The sequence below is a fragment of the Ambystoma mexicanum genome, chromosome 5p (genome assembly GCF_040938575.1).
Source record: "Ambystoma mexicanum isolate Mex_15411 chromosome 5p, UKY_AmexF1_1, whole genome shotgun sequence".
In the NCBI taxonomy this organism is placed as follows: Eukaryota; Metazoa; Chordata; class Amphibia; order Caudata; family Ambystomatidae; genus Ambystoma; species Ambystoma mexicanum.
Window position 1 is genome coordinate 134865414 of NC_090930.1, and position 21680 is coordinate 134887093.

General features: G+C 43.2%; 1 protein-coding gene across 3 annotated transcripts in view; it reads left to right on the plus strand.

Moving 5' to 3' along the window:
* LAS1L (LAS1 like ribosome biogenesis factor) overlaps positions 1–21680 on the plus strand; it is a 948139-nt gene that overhangs the window by 455766 nt on the left and 470693 nt on the right. For all 3 annotated transcript variants that reach the window (XM_069612531.1, XM_069612530.1, XM_069612532.1), the window contains exon 8: positions 13873–13958. In XM_069612531.1, the coding sequence (XP_069468632.1) occupies positions 13873–13958 (86 nt within the window). The remainder of the gene's footprint in view (positions 1–13872; positions 13959–21680) is intronic.

Here is a 21680-nt window from a genome sequence, read left to right on the forward strand (position 1 = left end):
CGCAATGAGGGATGGGTGCTTTTGTTCCACGATGCTGTCTGAACAGTGCCTCTCAGCTGTCCCTTCCTTGGTGTAAGCTCCTTTTTCAGATTGTATTTTTGTTTGTTCCTGTGATTACTTGTACCAGGGGACCTCTGGTGAATCAGGATAGTCTTTTTGATAGACATTTAATCCGCCACCTCATCTCTTTCCTTAGCTATATCTTTTAAGGTGTTTTTATTTTGTTTACACCTTGGCTTGAGTAAGTTAGTTATACCCTATTTTTCCGACACCCCATGAAAACCTATCATGATATGGCTTTTTCAGGGCTATGTATGTTTGAAGTATTTTCAGGCCCTTTTTTTGATACAGAAAAACCAAACCGGGGCCAAGGCTGAACTGGTGTTTATTGAAGGCAGATGTGTCTTGCTTCTTAACATGCTTGTAAGGGTTTACTATGTACACATATTGAAATACCAACTTGAAAAGGTCTCCAGACCTGGTTTCCATGTAGCAAGATGGCTACCACCTTTGCCCCCTCTTCAAAAGCAGGTAGAGCTTGAGCCACATTTTTCAATTAAAATATCTTAACCCATCTTGCTGCAGTTCTGTCCTCAAAATCATCAAGAAGGAATATATCCGTTTTTCATGCCATGAGTGGACCCAATCTATGGTAAGGCATGTGCAGCTGACATAGTCTTTGATTTTACTATTCAGAAACGTGGATTTTTTACATTTATTTGGCCACTAAATTCTCTTGAATGTTCGTCTAATGTAACTATCTCATAATTAATAGTTAATCACGCTAGTCACTTTGGGAGGCTCCTTGGGTATTTTACTTAAAGACAGAACTTGTCGGTTATGTAAAGTCCCAGGGATGTTGGAGACTTCGAAGCACTTTTTCACAAAATGCTCAGCCCTGTGTACTGAGTATATGAACATTATAAGACATGTGGTGTCAAATTATGATTCTATCAAGGAAGATGCCGTCTGGTCCTATTGTTTAAATACAGGAACAGAAAGCTCCTACCTTGCACTTTTTATCGCCTATGGTGTACAATTCGACGGCATCTGCCATCTGACAAATAATAATGAATAATAGCATGGTGGAGGCTATCCCCCCTTCAGTTCCCGATATATGTCTGGTTGCTTTTATAAGAAGATTAATGGAAAACTTTGTTTTATGGAATGTGTATAAGCACTTGTATTAGCACTTTATCTAGTGAAGCACTTTGTCTAGTGACTTTTTTCTCACCCATTACCTTTTCTTTCCTTTCTTCTTGTCCCCATAACTGGTTCTAAAAAAGGTAGAGGCTGATGGGTATAGCTCTGTGGAGATTATTAAATTGTGATCTATTGTCTGTACTGGAGCATAAGTATTTTTTTTTTTTTAATTGTTTAAACAGATTTTTACAATACTTTCTTGGCGATTCCAAACAGTAGATCAATGCTTATCTAAGCGTTGCAGTTTCATTTGCAGGTTTTTGCGCGTGACTTGTTGCTTGTTGACCGACTTTGCCGTTAAGTAGGTTTTGCTCAATGTGTTCTAACATTTTAGCCGTAGCAATTTGCCAGGTAGTTTTATTGAGCCTGCACCACCATGTGTTTTCTTCCTGTAGGATGTCAAAACTATCCAATTGCCGCAAGTACTGCTGTCTGCTGGATGCAGTAGCAGGACATACCATCAGTAAATGTCTAATAGTCTCTTTTATGGGATATATGGTGGTGTCGCAGAATCTACAGCTGTTTGTTTGGGCTTGCCCTCTGATGTGTAATATCTCATTTGTTTTTAATAGATTGAGTCGTGCTCACAAGATTAAGTTTCGAGCCTGTTTGTTCGGAAATTGCTTTATAAAACTTTGCAACTCGTTTCTTTTCAGCGTGTTGGGTGGCAAATGAGAGGTGAGATGTAATTTGGCAGACGTATCTATTGTCCTTGCCCAATCTGCATCTTTGATTTTTCGTAGAACTTTACATGGGTTACCTAAGTTCTTATTCGTCTGATGCAATTTCGTGTAGCACCGCAAGATTTTCTTCTTGCCATGCCATCAGCATGACACAACTTTTGGTGTCCATTTCGCGTTTTATCATATTGAGTATCTTGTTGCTGCTGTCCACTCTGATCTTTCTGAAAAGCATGATGGTATTGCAGGTCACTGTGCATTCTAATGACTGGAGACTTAGTTCCCGACGAATGGCTGCCCCTGATGTAGAGTTGGGTAGTTTCAGTATTTTGCGCCAGAACAAGGCCTCCAGTTTTGCCCATATTCGCTTAGGGATAGCGGGCATTGCTTCAGTCCCATATGTAACAGCCGGCACAAGCTTCATTTTATAGAAATTTAGTGTTGGCACGAGTGAGTACTTTCCGAATTTGCTATCGATGGCCTTTGCTTGTGCCGCTAGTTTGTTCATCTTCGCGTTCAGTTCGGATTGCATTGTGGCTTCTTGACATGAGCTGTCCAGGAGTACTCCAAGATATTTAAACGTGTTCAGTCTCAATTTTTGTTTGACCCAGCTGCCAGTTGAAGTTGCTAGATTTTTTATTATGATTTTGAAAGATCATGATTTGTGTTTTGCTTATGTTGATTTCTAAATGGTTGTCCATAGCATACTGTTGTAAGGCGTTGAGTTTGCGTTGTAGCCCTATTTACGTCTGATCAAATATGGTGAGGTCATCAGCATACAGAAGGTGACCAATTTCCGTTGTTCCAAATTTCGGCGTAAAAGCTCTTACTGTTTTCGCAATTTCTTGTAGCTTCTTCCATAAGAGTGGTCTCTCTACTCGATCGAAAGCTTGAGTGAAGTCAATGAAGACCACGAATAAACAGCACCTATTTTGCAGAGCTTTACTTTTTAATATATTGCAGGCCAGGATGTTGCATGTGGTGCCTGCGTTTTTTTTAAGCCGGCTTGGAAGTCGTCATTACATTCTGCTGAAGCAGCCCACACTTGAAATCTTTTCATTAATAGTGAGGCGTATACCTTGCCTATGACGTCTAATAGGGCTATAGGACGAAAGTTCATTGGATCCGTTAAATTGCCTTTTTTGTAAATCGGTATGATTATCGCTTTCGTCCATGACTGGTATTGATCTAGATTCGGTGCAGCGGCAAAAGATGGCGCTCATGAGGCTGGCCCATTCCGTTGGATAGGTTTTCAATTCGGCGTTGGAAATGCCGTCTGGGCCTGGAGCTCTTGAATTTTTTAACTTCTTAATTGCGTCCAGAATGTCCTCTTTGCTTTCTAGGTTGACCCTATTTGCTGCTTCCAATTGTTGCTCACTACTATTGTCCATTGTCGCTGCTTTGAAGACTGTTTCAAAAGTGCTTTTCCCACGTGTGTTGACTGATGTTATTCAAAATTTGGTTGTCTAATGTTTTTCCTGTGTCTCTTAGTAGGGTCCAAAAGTCTCTGCTATTATTCGTAATGAGTGCTTTTGTGATTTGTTCTGCATCAACCTGGTACAGTTTGTGTCTATGCGCCCTCACCCATGCTTTATAGCCTGTCTTAATGCCTTTGATGATTTCGGGCACTTCTACTGGCATGTTCTTGTGTGCACCTCGTAACGCTCTTCTATATTCACGCCTTTTTTCGATTAACTCTTTATTATATACATGTTTTGTGTCCCATTTTGTTGCATTCCCACTTCTTTTTTTACGGCACTTGTGCGGGATCAGCAAGGGTTGGTAGTCAGCTGCATTAACTGATTCTGAATGTAAAGCTGCTTTATATTTTGTTGACACTTTGATGATGTCCTTGGCGCTTATTTTTATTCGAATACCTTGGGCATCAGGCTCGACTTGAAAGCTTGTTTGAGTGTTATTATTGTTTACTAAGTGTCACGATGTTTCTAGCAGATTGTGATCACTTGCTGTTGTGCGCCAGACATTGAAGTCTTTCGTAATATGTAATTTCGGCTGTGAGACGAAGATGTAATCGATCGTAGATGCAGAGTGTGCATGCTCCCACGTTGGTAATCTGTTTGCGTGCGGAAATGCATCGTCCAGATTATGCAGCCCACGCGAGCTGTTAAACTTGAGCCAGTCTTTGCCTCGTTCTTCTATAGCATGAGGGGCAGCGGTTGATCTTGCATTTTTTGTTGCTTTAAAGATTGCGTTTAAATCTCCACATACGAGAATTGTTGTCACTAGATGTTCAGACGTGGCTACGTCAATTGCATCCTCGCACAGTGCAATACGATTTTTTGCACTTGTTGTTGCGGGATTCCAATAGGTATTGACTAAAATGGCTTTTGTGATCTCTGCTTTTTGCTTCCTTGCATCTTGCCAGGAGAGTATTACTGCCAAAATTGATTTGCAGTTATTGTTTTTTCAATTGATACTCCACATCCATTTCGACATGCCGTCATCAGCCCTGAGGTTGGTCGCCCCTTACAGCCTCTGAAGGCTGGTGCTAGAATAATCTGATAACCTTCCATCGTTGGCGTTTGTTGCAGCCATGTCTCCTAGAGACATATGATATAAAATTCTCCAAGATTTGGTCCCCCTGGAACCATCAAATGTGAATGTCCTCGTATATTCCAAGAGCATAGAGTTACTTCTTTTGGTCGCTCCTCAGTCTGGTCGCTTGTCGCTGTCTCTGACCGCAAGCATGGCTATTTCTTACAGTGCAGTGCGAGTGCTTTCGGGAGCCAGGCCCATAACCCTGTTTTGCTGCTTTGAAGAGCATTTTGGTTTTGTCCTGTCGGGCTGTTGTCTACTTTTTGTATGATTGTTCTTGTCGTCGCACTCTCGTTATTGTATGTCCGTTGCTCTTTTGTCGTTTGCTTTTCCTCGCGTGTTCTGCCTTCGGATGAGCCATTTCTGGTTGTCGGGTGCTCGATGTTACATGTTACATCCTCCGCTCTGTATTGACTCTGTGTTAGTTTGCACACCTTTTGTTCTTTTGTGTTCTTTGTGTGGACTTTCCTCTTTCTGTTGCTCGAAGGACGCCTTATCTGATTTTACTTTTCTGTCTCTAGTTGGAATTTCCTGGTGTCTGGTAATTCCTTCTGTGTTTTCTTGATGTTTTAGTGACATTGCTTCTTCTATATGGTATCCATGTTTGTAGATGTCATCTTGATACTTTTTTATCATTTTGTAAACCGTGGTGGAATCAAGATGTAGCAATGCCACAGACCCCTGTCGATTATGCCATGGTTCAACTATTTTTATATCTTCCGATTGTAGCCCTTTCAAGCTGGGAATTTGATGCAGTATGGCCAAGACAGTTCTCCTGTTTAAAATGAGGTCTTCTTTGTTGCTGTTCCTTTGTGTCATTTTGAGAGTCCACCTAAAATCTTTCTATTTGTTTGATTTACCGGACTCGTAGCGCTCTGCTTTAACCCTTGCATGGCTTGTGTAGCGGGGCAATCTTTGGTTGTTGCGATCTGTGCCATGCTGATGTTTTGTTTTCGCTGGTGCTTGCCTCTCAAAGGTTTCCCCTTGCTGTTTTCTTTTGGTTTCGTGATGGGGTACTTGTGAGTTTTCTTGTACTCGACGGTTAGCCCTCGATTTCCCTTCTGTGCTTTCTCTTCTTCCTTGCGTCTGATTTACGTGTTTATTCACTTCAACACTGCTGCTTTTAAATTCATTCTGATCTTCCGGTTTTGTATTTGTATTTCTTTCTGAGCTATGTTTTTGCTCATACAGCTTGTTCGCCTCAGACGTTTGCAGACGATAGATCAAACGATTTTGTTTCTCCTCAAGAGTTTCAAATTAGCAGTCTTTGCAAGCTTTGTTGTTTTTTTTCACAATTGGGGATGGTTCAAAAACTGATCTGTGGCTCTTATCTGTCATTTGCTTAGATTGTTCTGGCGTCAACGCTAGATGTACATCATCTGGGTACACACTCAGATTCATTAGGATGTCTTCAGGATCTACCACCTCTGATTGGCTTACTGGCACTGGCTTTTCTTTGTTTTTTCTATTTTCTGATTTTCTCTGTCTGACACTGTATTTTGGGGAGGTCTCTGCCGTATCTTGTCTGTTGGCGGTAAAGTGGCTCCTTTCAGTGTGTTCGTCCTCGCCACTGTTTCTGCATTGTGTTTATTGTTCATGTTTTTTGATGTGTCTGAGTTGTTAGTTATTAAGGTTCTTGCGGTGCCGGTGTCGACTTTGTCTTTAGGCTTGATTGGGTCGAAAATTCCGTAAATTGATTCTGCGACTTCGTCGTCACACTTACTGTTTGCGGTTGCTTTGTTTAATACCAGGACTACCTTTGCAGCCTGTTTTACTTTGCCCGTGGTTGCCTTATCGGTGGTACTATGTGTCCATTGTATCTCTTAATTGAGTCTGTACTTCGACACTTTTTGTCGACTTCTGTTCCGCTGTTAAATCGATGATTGTTTTTGTCTGTGTTCCGACTTTATTGATATTATTTCTCTTGTCTTTCGCCTCAGACTGTACTGACCCATTACGTGTAGTTGCGATTTTGGCCATCAAATTGTTGGTAAGCTGGTCCATCGCTTCCTTATTGTTTTGATTGTTCTCATTTGCTGTTATATAACCTTCTAAGTGCAGAACCTTTGTCAAAAATCATGGCTAAAATTACTTGTTGGTCTTTCGCTGTGTCATTTATTGCCTCGTACAATTTGCAGAAGGGATTGAGAGCGATGATTATGGCTGACACTATACTTAACAAGTCAGTTTTCTTCGACGCGGGATCTTGTGATGTGCTGGGTGTTTGCGAAGCCGTACTACTACCATGTATATGTGGAAAGTCACTATACCTCCTTCTAGGAGTTTGCGGAAAGCTGGTAGCTTTCTGTGTTTTCGGTGGCGATGCATAATCCTCTGAGAATATTCTATTTGACTTCTTTTTATGCTGTTTGCATTGTTCTTCCTGTTCTATCATGCCCTGCTGGTTATTTGGTGTTGCTGTATTTGCCAAGTTAGGGCTTTATTTCTGTTTCCTCTGGACTTTCAGGTCCTGCCGTCTTGCTTCCTCCTATCTTTGGGGACTGAGACATTGAGTCCTGTCTTTGTAATGTGGGACTGGCAGATGCTTCCCTTTGATGTGGGAGTGGCTCATATTCTGTCTGTTCCTGTGTTTCACCACTTTGAACTTCCTTTGTCAGATTGTCATTTGAGTCTGCCCTGTTATTATGGCGGCATTTACCTTGGGTGAGTTTGGCTCATTTGGCACTGGTTCTGACACTATTTCTTGGCTCTGTGGTTCAGTCTCTGTTTCTGGATCCAGCCATATCTCTATTGTGTGGTCAAGTTTCCATTGTTTTGCATGTGGCATGGTGTAGTTTACCTCAGCGAGCATTTTGGCATCTGAAAGTTCGCTGAATCTTTTAGATTTTGTTAAGAGCTGAATTTCAAAGATGTCTGTCAGCATTTGCATGGTGTTGACTTTTTCTGGCAGCTACTGTGCCTGTGCTGTTCTTCGATCCGCCTTTAATTAACTGTTGCACATTCTTACTGGGGGGCATTGATTTTGGTTTGTTGGCTGTTTTTTTTCTTATGTTCAGACTTTTTGCTTTGCATGCTCGGCTTCCACTTGGTTTTTTCATTAGTCTCCCTGGCTCTCTTCTTGGAGTTTTGTGCAGTTGACAGGGAACTGTCCGTTTGCTCCTCCCCAATTTGTATGTTGAGTGGTGCTGGAGGACTTGTTTTGCTCTGTATGTCCTCTTTGTTGCTGTTGATGTGCACCTGTGCTTTGACGATCTGGTCGCCAGTCAACAAAGTCAAACTCGTTGACCTTACTTCAACCTGATCTTCCCTGTGTCCGCATGCCCCGGGACTTTCTGTTGATATTGTGGGCTCCTGCTCGTAACAACACTCCCGGGCCACTTCCTCCACACTCATTCTAAACACTGTTCCTGGTCGGCAAAAATCGGTTGGTGTCTCTTTCTGTTTTGCTCCCAGGCATCTTTCTTTGCTGGCACGTGACGCTGTGACTTCCTCAACAGCACCGGCTCTCCCTCGCCCCGTCTCCCCTCTGGGAGGCTGCAGCGTGACAGGCGACGGTGCTTATCGGGGAGACATTCATCGGCTGTGCCTCTGTGTTGCGTTGCTGCCAAAAATAGTCAAGACTTTCCTGGGATGCCGTCATGTTGTCATTTTCCAGTACGTTGCCTAGGTCGCGGCAACCTGCGAGACTTTGACTAAAGTCTGCTCGCTTCGGACGTGAGTAAAACATTCAGGGAATTTGTAGACCATAACCTTTTGTTGCAGCCGTCACACCATGAACGGGGTCCCCACCCCCTTTTTTAGAGCTGCGTAAGCAGCGGCCGACTTCCTCCATACAACGTCAGGTAGGGGGGTGGTGGTAGTGGTGGGAGGTGGATTAAGGGGCACTAGGTTGTGTTTTGTCAGGTTTATACAAATACTCTTTCTTTCACGATGTATCTCTTGCAGAGTTTATAAATCTTACCGTAATTTGCTGTACCAGTGTCTAGGGGTGTCACGGTATGGATTTTTGGACGATATGATAACCTTCTTGCCAATTAACGGTATACCACGGTTATCGCGGTATAGCACATATTAAGTAACTTTAAATAATACTTTGACACAATGTTTTACTTTTCTTAACAGACTTACACCACAAACAAGAATTCGTTTTTGTATATGAATGTGTTTTACTAGAAGTGGCAAAAGTGGGCACGTTGTCTTTTAGGACTGTTAATTGGGAACACCAAACTCCCTTCTCCGTTTACCTCGAACACTTTGGCCGCACTGAGTGCATAGCGAACACTGACTACATATCACCAGGGAAAAGAAGCCCTGTGCCCATGCTGGACAAATGTCTGGGCGAGAGTATAGGTAGGCCGAAACTTCATCCCTTTCTATTGAAGTAGACCCTCCCCCGACCCAAGTCTTTGGGGGCACCGTTAATATTTAAAAGAAAGCTTATAGCATTGTTTATGTGGTCATTTAGGGTGTCAGCTCCACAACTACGATGCTTTTCTTTTTTTGGAAATGCAGAGGACAGGTAACTTCCCTTGCAAATCTACACACCACAAAATAAGGCACAGGGTGAGGCTGTGTCACTTCAAATGTATATTTGGTGGCAAAATATAAATCGCTCCAAAAGGTGATCAATAATCACAGACCATTTTTACCCTGCTTTCAGCTAGTGGGTGTGGTGGGGCAGTGATACATTTTGGGATTATTATTCAAATTCATTGATAAAACCAGGGACTTCACCCATTGTAGTATGCATTAGAAAGCACATTCTACATTATAATCTGCTACAATCTAAAATGTAATTTATATAATCTATAATAATTTACATTCCACTCATACCGCATGAGCTAGTTCCTTCTCATTCCTTACAATGTATTGATTTTGTGGTCAGGCATGTGCTTGAAAAGGTACAAACTGCACCATCTGAAACTGTGTGTACCCAAAAAACATATGCAGGCTACTTTTTCCAGATGTAGGGAATGGAGCTCCCCAAATAAAACTTTGAAATGGGCAATCATGAATCTTCAACCAGATCCCAAAGCAGAACAGCTGGTAAATGGATAGTTCCTGGTAATCACTCGGTCATCTTAAAAGTGGGACCAGAGAAAGTGTGAATGCGCACAAACATTTTAAATCTTTGGTGCATGCTCCATCACCCCTTCAGCCCCTGTGAAAACTGCGACATACTCTACTAAAATGGTTCTGGAGCGACCTTGTGCAATCGCATACTTCTCTTTTGTGATGATCTACATGCCACAGAAGTAGGCTGTAGGCTTAACAGCACTTCAGTAATTTCAGAGAAATGCAGACGGTTGCCCTTTAAAAGGAACACAACATAGCTCATGATCGCTCATAAAGAAGCCTTTTTCAGTACGATTTTATTCATTTGGTATTTATAATGCGCCAATACAGCAAATGGTGCTCCATTGGACTTTTCTGATAGGTGTAAACTGATGGCATGCAGGTCTGAGACATCCCCACTCCTCCCCCTCCCCCCATACCGTCATGCACATCATGCCCACTCCAATGTAGACAAGAATGCTAGCTGGGCGACAGACGCAAAGAACTATCGTTAGGTTTGTCACCTATAGGACCATTCTTCTAACCTATATATATATTCAGCACTTTACTCTGCAATGTTCATGTTCCAAACCTTGGCAAAAGTGCCGAGACTCACTGTACGGCATTTGCCCATACAAAGCAGCCTGCCACCGGACCACCACTCGACAGACCCTCCAGGATATCGTGGCACAAAAATGCAAATTCTGCAGCAGACAATTGCATTTATTGAAGCATTTTCAATTACCTGGCGGTGATTATTGAGGGGGTTGCACTGCCTCTACTTCTCAGGGTTGTTGGTGTTGGTTGTACTCACAGCAAGGTCTTGGGTGGGAGCAGTGGTGGTGTTGATCCTGTGGCTGACGCTGCCACCAACGTCCAGGGTAGTGGTGTGACTTCCAGCAATGCATCCAGTGGTGGTGTTGGTTGTGGGGCTGGTGCTGCCTCTGTAGAACAAGATGGTAGCGTTGGAGCTAGCACAGAGCGCATGGGTGGAAGTGTTGGTGGGAATGATGTCTGCTGAGAGAATGATTGGTGAGTGTGGTGCTTCCTCTTAAGGTGATGTTGGTTAGGCCAGTGCTACTGCTGAGGGCATGGTTTGTGGCAGTGGCACTGCCATGGAGGGCATGATTGGGGGCGGTGCAGCGTGTAAGACCCTGGGTGATGGTGTTGGTTGCACTGGGCCCTGGGTGGTGGGGGTTTTGTTGCCAGTGGTGCTGGTGCGGCCACTGCGGTCCTGGGTGGTTGTGGTGCCGGTGCTGTCACTGCAGTCCTGAGTGGTGGTGTTGATGGGTTCAGTTCTGACGGTGAGGGCCAGTGTAAAGTGCTAGAGTGAGGGTGTGTGTGATGGTGGCAGACAACAGGTACGTACGTGCAAAGATATGAGTGGGTGAACATGCATGCTACACACCGGGAACAAGAGTGTGTACAAGTGTTTGAGAGGATGAGTGTGCGTGCAACGGTGTGAGAGATTGTGAGTGCAAGGGGAGTGTGTGTGCATGCTGAGCCAGTGTGCATGCTGAGCCAGTGCGAGAGTGCTCGCTGTGTTTACAAGTGGACAGGATGGAAGAGAAACAAGGGAGTCCAAATAAACACGGGCTAGAAAGCAGATGGGCGTTCAGATTTGCAACATGGAATACAGTGAAAGGTTGAGAAAGTCGAAGGGGGAAGCAAGAGGAATATGGAACAGTTGGGAAATAGATGCTGGTGATATGGGAATAGAGACTTTGAGCAGGTAAACAGGGAGGGCTACGGCAATTGCACAGAGGAAAGAGCCAATAAATTGCTGATGATAGGATGAGCAGGCCTGGGGAGGGGATGCTCACATAGGATGGAGGCAAAAGGGGACAGGGGGGCGGCTCAGTAAGGTGTCGTAATTGGCACATGGGGGGGTCATATTGGCAAGGAGGGAGAGGTGAAGGGAAGAATGTGCGAAATAAATGGGAAAGGGTAGCTGAGAGAAAGGAAGGGGCAACAAAGGGAATGGACAACACTGACAATCTGGGACCCTGTGTTCATGTGATGGAAAGGAGCAAGCAGGAGACTGTTAGAGAGAGAGGGTAGGACTATGCATAAGGATGAGGTGAGGGTGTGTGGTTGTAGGCTAGGCAGCGGCCACGAGAGAATGTAAGAGATAGTGAGTGTGCATGTAAGGGTGCGAATGTGTGCATGCAATGTTGGTGTGAGAGAAGTGCACATGATGATGGAAGAGGCACATAGGGCGTCGGAATAGATCCACTGAGGAAAGGAGGTAGATGGGGGCTCAGATTGGCAACGGGTAGGAACACGGGGAACTGCGGGTGAAAAACGATACAGGGTTTTAAAAAGAGGAAGAAAAAAGGAAAGGGTGGCGGATGAAAAGTGAAACAATGGCAGGTAAACAAAGGGGCGAAAAGAGGGCGAAGGTGTAGCAGGGAGAGGAATAAACAAATAGAATTTTCCAGCAATATGATTTACAGGCCTGGGAGGGGCTGCTCACCTTTGACCTGTGTCAACAGAGGTCTGCTGAAAACAGAGTCATAGCAGATTCAGATTGAATACTCTAAGTTATTCTCTGCAAGTTGTTGACATGGATGGTTATTTTATTTCCCTAGACAGCCGTTCATTCGTATTTAGAATGCACTGACAAAATGTTTGCTGAAATGTCAGAGTGTGTAATTTAAGCAATATGACAGGGGTTTTCCCCATAAACTCACACAATTTGACTTGCTTCATTGGTGTAAATAATTTACCAACGTATTTTTCAAGGTGACCAGATACAAGTTCCAAACCATGGGAATTTTAGACTGGCTTACGTCCAAAATATTGTAAAAATACCAAAGGCCTTTGTGTGGCTGCTTAACCTTTCAAATAAAAGAATGTGTCCACAGAGCTGCCTTTCGGAGTACATGAAGTAGCACTGCATTTCAAATGAAGCTAGGCAGGCAGATGCTAAACACAGCAAGCAGTTGTTAAGCCCTCGCTCTCCAGAAAGCCTGGAGGGGAATGTTTGATGTGTACATTTTCGCGGCCATTCACATATTTAGCAGGAGTAGCGGCAAGCAGCTGATTTTGTGATTTTATTGTAAATCGCAAAATCGCTCTAAAATGGGGGGGTCTGACTAGAGAGCTTTTGCACTGAAGTGCTTTTGCAAAGTTTGCTGCAGGATAGGAGCTAATGTCTTTTGTGGCGTCTTCAAAGGGCCTGGACCAAATTGAAACTTTTATGATCCTGCTAGCAGGGTGGTTGCTATGCAAAGGGCCTGGCTGTCTGTCTCTTTCACTAAGCTACTAAAGAAAAACAAAATGGGGAAAAAAAACCTTTGACACATACCGGCTCTGAACATGACGATTTGGGATCCTGAGCCCCACTCCTTGGACAACAACCCTTTCCGCATTGCACATGGGAGGCTTTTTACGCAGAACGTGTTTATTTTTGTATGGAAGATAAAAGCACATTGCTAGAGGACCCATGCAATGCATATTTCACCGGAGCTTTCAATGCATTTTTCACTAGAGCCTCGTGACTGCAGCTTCGTGACTTTGACACTGGGTGATCTGTCTTGCTAAGTGGGGGTGCTAGCTTACTGGAAGGTGCGAGGCAGCTGCAGGCAACCTAAACAAAATGACAAAGAACTTCTACTGTCTGTGTGTACAGATCTGCATTGCCGTTTTAACAAACAAAACTGTGCTTTGATGCTGAACACACGGTAAACCGGTATGGACAAGGTCAACGTTATTGTGATTAAACGAGGAGGATCATGGTAATTATACCGGTGTACCGTTACACCCCTACCAGTGTCTTGAGGTGGCACCGCTTCCACTCGGGACACTTTACGGTTTCCTTTTTTCTGATGGTGCCTCACAGCCGCACAACAGCCAGCGCCCTTTACCCCTGTCGGGCTTAACGCTGCGAGGGTGGAAGCCTCAGTGCTTTAAGGTCATGGTAAGTCACGTGATAGGTCACGTGTCCAGTGGCAGCTCTGCCTCCTCCAGGAAGCGAGCGGATGCCGGCAAGAGCCCCTAGACGGCTCGCAATGCCGTTTCTCACAAAAGCAGAACATTTGTGTTGATAAAAATAGCATAAGTATTTGTATTTGTGATATGATTGTAAAATGTTTAGTTATCTCTTATGATCTATTGTGTATGAATTGTTTGAATAAGTTTGAATTGTATATAGTTGAATAATTGATTAAGAACTGTCATTTCATTTTTGTAAAAGTTCTATTAGAACTATATACAAATAAAATAAAAAAAATAAAAATTAATAGTTGCATGCAATGCATTCCATGTAAACATATTAATGCTATCTGGCAAGCCTTTCATTTTATCATTTTAGTCCCGCCTTTTCTACCTGTTCACTTTTATAGATGTTTTCAATGTATTGTTCATCCCTGTCTTTATTTCTAGCAATATTGACTTTACAATCACCTTCTTACAGTGAGGTTGTAGCAGAGCTTCTCCTTGATGAAGGCTTTCTTATACCAACGTTGGACCAGCTGAAGTATTTCAAGATTGAATGTGAAGGTCAGTCTTTTTGGGTTATCTTTAGCTATTATTTAAGGGTTAGTAACTTGAACTAAATGTGTCCCTACTTTGTGTTCAGATTAGAGATACCCATACTTCACAGATTGTACAGATCAGAAAACTTAGAAACACAGCACTGCTGAAGAACTGCTTCTAATGGATTCCTTCCTACCTTCCTTCCACAGGTTCCCCAAATATATCTTCTCCTGCCCTAACTGACTTCAGAAATCTTTCTTGTCGCTGAACTTCAATAAACCTTGGTTATCTGCGAGATAGGACCTAATAGATTCCGCTTTTCAAAATCAAAACTGGAGGATACAGAATTGTTTCAGTCAGGTCTCTAAGACCTGGGATGCTCGTCCGCCGAATGTTGTTCTACTTCTAGAGTCTTCCTGTTTTTAGAAAGGCACTAAGGAGTTTGTTCTTTCAGTGACCCCTTTTGGGAGTAGGATTTTTCTCCTGGTGTGTCTGCCCATATCTGCCTGTGCTGCCATATCTGCCTGTGCCTAGTGGCAATTTCATTTTTGCGCTATAGAAGCCAAATCAGAATAATATGAACCACTTTATTCCATTCAAAGAAGGAAAGAGGTTCTACCAACACTGCACTATGGCCTTTTTCAGACATGGGAAAACAGATTTTTTTTTCACATATCAAAATCTTAGAAAGAATGCCCTCCATTGTAATTCTTTTTCTCAAACTTCTGTTTATTCAGACATTTAAACAAACGCAATATGAACTAAAGCGAAAATAAAAATATCACGGGGACTGACTACTGCAGCACAGAATATGATCTAAAGGTCAACCAATAGACTATATACAGTAAGTGTGATATACAGTAGCACAATATTCTTTACTATGTACCCAGTTAGGTTGAATCACTCTCTACCAACATACTGCTGCATAGAAGAAAAACAGAAAATACACAAAGTAGTCCGATCCTTGTGATGCCATACTGTCTCTACAGTTGACGCACTGTACGTGACTTCAATCCAGCACTCCAACTAAGTCAATGCCTCGTCTGGGATGCCCAATGGAAGCCCTTATTCATATATTTGTATGTCAAATTCTTTGAATCTGGATGATTAACCTTTATATAACGCCCCTCTCTTTGAATCCCCCTGACCTCACTGAGCCAAGAAGTAGGTTTGTTTTGCAAATTAAAAGGTTTATTTGAACAATTAATATATATATATATATATATATCACACTTTTATGAACAAAATAATATCTGATAGCACACTTATGAATATAATGGTTAACAATGGGTAATATTACAATAGCACACTCTCTTTAATCAATGAGGAGTTGGTATAAAAAGGATAAGGTAGCAGAGAATACTTTTATGGTTCAAGGAAAGGCAATAGTGGGAAAGAAGGCAACACAGAAATAAACTTGATATGGTTTCAGCAAGAGATATGTTTACTTTTTCCCTTGTGACAACTCACTCCCCCCTTATGCAATAGGAAGAGATGGAAATGAGGACACACAGGTTTCAAGAATACAATTAATAATGCAGTTCAATCCCAGTTCCCCCCAGCATGCTTAGAGAGAACAGGTATCATTTAAAGCAGGCAAAGTCCTTTTAGATGTGATTGCAATGAAGTGAAAAATATGCTAAAAATGATTTTAATTCACTAAAGGGGATTCAGGGTAGGTGATAGTTACTTTGGATTGGTACGGGTCAACACTAGCAATGATTCATGAATGATTATCAGATTGAAAACGAAAGTCAGCAGTTGCAAGTAAAAGACAGAAAATGAAATGGAGCTAAATTGCAATTTGCTGCACTTTTTCCGCATGCGTCTATAAGGAATGTCCTTTTGGGTTTGTTGGAAAGCTTTGGATCTTAGCTTTAAAATGACAGTTAAATTTCAGTTCTAGGATGTGCGGTTCAAAAGATACGGACATTTTTGTGGAGGTAGATTTTCAAAAATAAAGTCAAGATTTCAGAATGACAAATGCGCGTTACAGATTTGAAATCACCAGGATGGACACAAAATTCTGAATGCAGTTCTGGACAGGTTGAAATGGATGGGATACGATTACTTGACTAAGAGATGACTATGCACAGTTCTAGACTAAATACTCACTCCTAGTTTTGGAATGTAATGTAAATGGGCCTCATCACCGATCTGGTCAGGTTTGGACATCACTCGCCACCGGACAGGTCTCAGGCCCTCTGGGTTCTGCTCACAGCACGGCCTCTGGTCTGCTATCGGCATTGCATGGGTGTCTGGTCTGGTGTCTTGAACTGTATCTGATGGGTTCTGGATACAGCTCTGCTTTCTCTGGATCTCGTTCTGGCACGGGGTTCCTGGATAGAATCAAACAGCACGAGCCGGCTGTTGAAGATGAGAGCCCCTTGAAGTTTAGGGTTTAGAAGTAGGTTGCTAGATTCTGAAGCCTGCTGGGAAGAGTTCAGCGTGTGGATTAGGCCTCTGCTTCTCCAAGGTTCTAGAGTTTGGGTTCTGGATCTATCTGGAGTCAAAGTTCTGGAGCCTGTAGTCCTTCTGGATATTGTCTGGATCTGGTCGGGCAGAGTGCTGTGCAGAAATCAGTTGAAGTGGAAAGTGAGTGTTCCTGCCTGTCCAAAGCAGTCTGTTTTTATGTGTTTTCAAAGTGGGTGTGGAGGCAACTCTTCATGCCCAACCCATTAAGGATTTGATAGGTTAGAGGATTCCCTGTGACCTGACTGGAGAAAGGAGTAGTGAGTCGGAATGAGCCAGAGTGATGCGGCCATTTTACAATCTAGTGAAGAAACTCCCCTTTGCTTTTACTTAGAAATCAATTTTTCATAACAACCAGGTTTCCCAGATACACAAGTTGTTGAGAATACATGTACACATCATAGATTAATTAAGGTACATTCTGTTCCAACCCTGATTTTCCTAAGAGCTTTAGTTCAGAAATGACAACTTATTCACAATTTCGGTGGGTTTTGCAATATTGGTCCGGCCCCAAATTTTACACAGACATGCACATCCTCTCTGAGCATATTACTGTAAGTTATGTTTCTAGCATAAACACTGCGGCTACAATATTAATAATTACGGGGCTTGGCCTCGGAACATCCCACGGCGTCCAACTTAGTCTTGAACTGTGAGTGCATTTTTCATTTTAAGACTCTCAAAGTTGTACATTTCTGTCAGCTTGGAACACTTTGTAAATTGCAATTTTATAAAACATATATTTGCTCTCAATTGAATTCATCCATTGGTTTATCCCCGCCCCCAGAAGCTTGGCTGTGACTCAGAGGTCACATGTCTTGTTTCTCCCAGAGCAGTGTTGTTCAGGCACACCCAAATCAGCATATCCTATTCAGCTGAAAGAATCCATTGTCTTGACTGAGGGCAGCAGACCAGGGTGCAACTCTCCATCTGATTAACATGACCATGCGATATCCTGCCTTCTGGTGTATAGGCCTGAGGTGTGAAGGGTTCTCATGGGAAAGCAAACCTTTTGATGTCTGAACTGCATCAGGCTGCCTTCTAGTCAATTGCAACTTAGTTCCTTTTAAAAAAAAAAATATAACATTATAACTTTAAAATAAGCAATATCTCCTTAAACTAAGTCTTTTTCAACATGAAATCACTGGGTGGCACTCTATATGGCGTTTTTGATGGAATTCTCTTGCTTGGCATATTTGGCTTCTGAAATACAGCTCTCCTGTCAGAATTTGGATCGTCAGCGCCTGTCGGAGGCGAGCAACGGTACTGCACCCATTTTGACAGCTGTCTATTTTTTAAAAGGGGATTTTACTTTGATGGCATAGGATTCTTGCTAATATTGTACTGATGTGGATTCTTGCAGTAGAGTAATGTGGAACACCCCCCAAGAAGGTTGGATCTTTTTGGTGGTTTTGTGAGCCATGATTTTAGCAATTTTTGACACCAAATAAAACGGATTTTTGAACAGATCTGTATTCCTTTGCAGTCAGCATTTCTTTTTCCAAGTGGTTTCAGGCTACTGTGTGGGTATTCCAATGGTGGTTTTAGGCAGTTATCTCCTGTGCTCACTGACATGGCAAAAGTAGATGACAGCCTATCTTTCAGATTTTTACTGCACATTTTTGGATGATTTCTGGTGAGCAGCATGCTTTCCAGTGGCCATTCTGATGTGTTTAATGCACAGTACTGTTGTAGGGCTTGGATGCGTTGGATGCGTGGGTGAAAACATCCCACAGCACACCAATTTAAAACAAAGGCAATGAGGTCTTCTTCATGTAATGTATAAAGGGGATGCAGATATTGTTAGGGTGTGACCTAGGTGGGCTATTTTTGCTTCACAACTATTTGCCCATATAAAATCAGAAAGCCATGCATGTAAGTTTTCCTACGTGCCAGAAGGGGAGCCAAATTTACGAGTCATCCCAAGGTTTTACAAATTTCCAATGGATCTGCCAAATGGTAGGTCAATGGATCAAGCGTTCTCTTTGATTTGGTAACCCATTAAGCTTACTGGTAACTGCTTTGCAGCAAGCATGACCCTGGGGGCGTAAAATAATGCAACCCGGGCCTTTTTGACTGGTGAATAGTGTGCTTGATGTAAAAATGTAAACTGAAAATTGTGCTGTTTGTAATTTAAGGACACGTTCCTAGTTTGGATGCATATAGTTTCACATAATTCCTCATCAATGGCATAAGTGAAGTATTTTCACGCTATTACATTGCCTTGTAAATTTAAGGCAGACACCCAAATTCAGCAGTGCTTCCCTTTTAGGTAAGTAGGCTTTGTAGCTAATCAGAGTCCGTGTTCCTGGTAAATACCTCAGAAGGAGTTGGAAGTCTTAAAAGTTCCCCTAAGCAAGTTTGGCAATGCCAGCAGATTGTTAAAAGATGTAGTTTAAACGATCCTTTGACGATAATGGTTAAGCTAGAATTTAGGGCTTCATTCTCATTCCCACTGGTGGGGTGGTGGGGTATGCTTGGCTAAACTACACCGATCACAGATAGTCATGAGAGTGGACTTTATGCCCATACAAGCCCTATAGCTGGAAGGGGAACGGAAACACTCCTTACTCTGTTTTTTCGAGGTTACCACCCCTGAGGTACTCCGAATCGAGGGGTACACTTATTTGAGCCGTTGGCCCCATCAGTGGAGGTCACAGATGCAGTGTCTAAAGATGTTGTTGACTTTGCATCCGGTTATGCAGCGAATCCGAGCTCTGGTTCTGGGACAGTTCGAAAGACTTGCAGCTGTACAGGTCAGACCTCCAGACAGGAGCCACAGCAGGTGCCCCGACAAGAGGAAATCTCTAACATAGCAGAAGACATCAGCAAGAAACCCGTGATCTGGGGTAAAAAGGAAAATTCTTGGCAGTTGTAAATATTAGGCTCCAGGATGGCCCTTCTTCATACAGGAGAGCAGCAACATCAGGGTTGGCTAATAATCTTTTTATAACGCGCTTCATACCAGTCTCTAAGGGCGGGACTGGGATTGGAACCGGTGTTACTCTGCTTTGTCTTGTTTCCAAGACAAATGCATTCCACCTGAGCTATCCTCCCAACCTATCTCCGGCCACAAGTTGTTGACCTTTAGATTCCCAAGTTCCAGCTCCGGCCAGCGACTGGTACAGCAAAGAGGCGTTGACCGAAGATGGGCTGTCAACAGAATGGTCCGGCTGCAGTCGAGACATCTACAGATGACCGGCTTCTGGTGCAGGACTAGTTGTTCCGACTACTCCAGGGTTTGAAGCACTGCAAGGGTCTTTTATGGTCTCGGAAAGAGCAGCAGGTCTTCACTATGAGGTGGATTTGGCAATGCTGCTTGTCATTTTGGGTCTTCAATTCCGGCTCCTCCGCTTTGTGTTCTTGGCTCCAGGTACCGGATGACCTTGAATGGCTTGAGGACTCCTCTTTCTATTTACAATGTGGACCAGGGGCTTGCCCTGCCCCCCCAATGGCAATGATCTGCACCATTCAAACAAGAAAGAGCTGTCCAGTTATAGGCAGCCTTGCAACAGATCTCCCCTGCTGATTACGTTATTGAAAACAGGCTTAACCTCCATTTCTGCTAGTCCATATATACAAAAGGCACGTGCCCAAAAAATCCAAGTGGGTCATCAGGAAGTATATTTACATAGTATTTCCTGACCTGTGGGAATAGAAAGACTGCCAAAAATCAAGTTGGCCAAAGGGCAGGTCTTAAACCACATGGCACAGCCATATATTCTGTTAATTGACTTTTATACTGCACACATCAACACCATAGTATTGATGTTTGCAGTATAAATATGTAATATGGGATGCTAAAAATGACATTATTCAGTTTAATAAAGATGGTCTGCAGTGGTGTACCACAATAAGTAGAATGCCATTTAATGCCACCTCCCTGTTCTAGGCACACCAATAATGATGCTACAGAAAACAAAGGAAAAAGGGATACAAGGTTACCCATGCAGCAATCCAATGTGTGATGCAATGGGAGATACAAAATAGCAACACAGGAAATGATGAAAGTAGACCCCATCCTCCTGCAATGGTACGCTTATGGGTTGACCAGTGCCCCCAAAATAAGAGTTGAGCAAGGTAAGTGAAGCAAAAGGTCTTTACTTCCCTCCAAAGTCAGGTTAAGATTCAGAACCCATCAATAGCTGGGGGTTCCATTGATGTCAATGGAAGTAAACTTACAAAATGAAACATTTTTATCAGAAGGTGAGTGGAATTGTGTAGCTGTAGTGGGAGGGTATGTGTGAACATGTTTGTGTGAGGTATATGTTTGATTGTGGGTGGTGTGAGGGAAGCGTCTCTTAAGTGGCCAGAAAAAGGCAGAAGCTACCTGACTCTGACCCTGGCGGTGGCTCTCTGCGGGAGAAAAACGTGGGGGAAGACAAACTTTAGGGAGGCAGGATAAGTCCATTAGATCAGAATAATTCTTTACCTGGTTACCTTGATAACAACCATTTGTCTTTTCCCCATTCTTTTATGGCTTATTGTAGGGTGGATAAAGTATCTGTTGTTTACTGGTCACCAACCATATATATGCATACCTCCCGCATGTAATGCTGAGGCGAGAAGGAGCGATGGAGGAGTTATCACTAGAGGTGGAAAGCCTACACTGCGTGGTAGTCATTGAAGGGTGGTAACAAGTGCTGGGACTTACATTCATTACATACATTGCGTACATCGCCTCCCTTTAATAACACTAAGGCAATAAGTACTAGGACTTATGTACATTTCCCCCCTTTTTATAACATTGAGACGAGGAAGGAGGGGTGGAGTGATGAAGATCACTAGAAGTGGCAAGCCAACGCTGCGTTATAGTAGTTGGAAGATGTTATCGGTTGCCGGGACATTAAAAAATGGTACACCTGAACAAGACTGCAGAGTCAGCCCTCCCGACGCTGCTTGGGACACGGACGGAAAGCGAGCTGCAGACCGGAGCAAAGAAGCTGGCGAGGACGGCGTCCAAGGAAGTCAGGCGGAAGAATGTTTGCCACGCTGCCATCCAGAGCAGCAGGAGCTGCCAAGCGAAATAGAGGGCCAGGTAGGAACCGAAAAAGTCTACGAGATGCACACCTAGGTAGCAAACGAACAGCGGAGGAAACAGTGAGATGCGAGGGACACCAAAGCTGCCAGAGAAGACCGGTAAACCCAGAGAAGTACATTGGGATACCGGGGCACTTCAGGGCGTTTGCCTCATGCTGTTTGTAAAGGAAAAAAAAAAACACACAAGGTAGCTGGGCATTTAACACAGTTGGAGAAGGGTTGGTGGCCCGACAT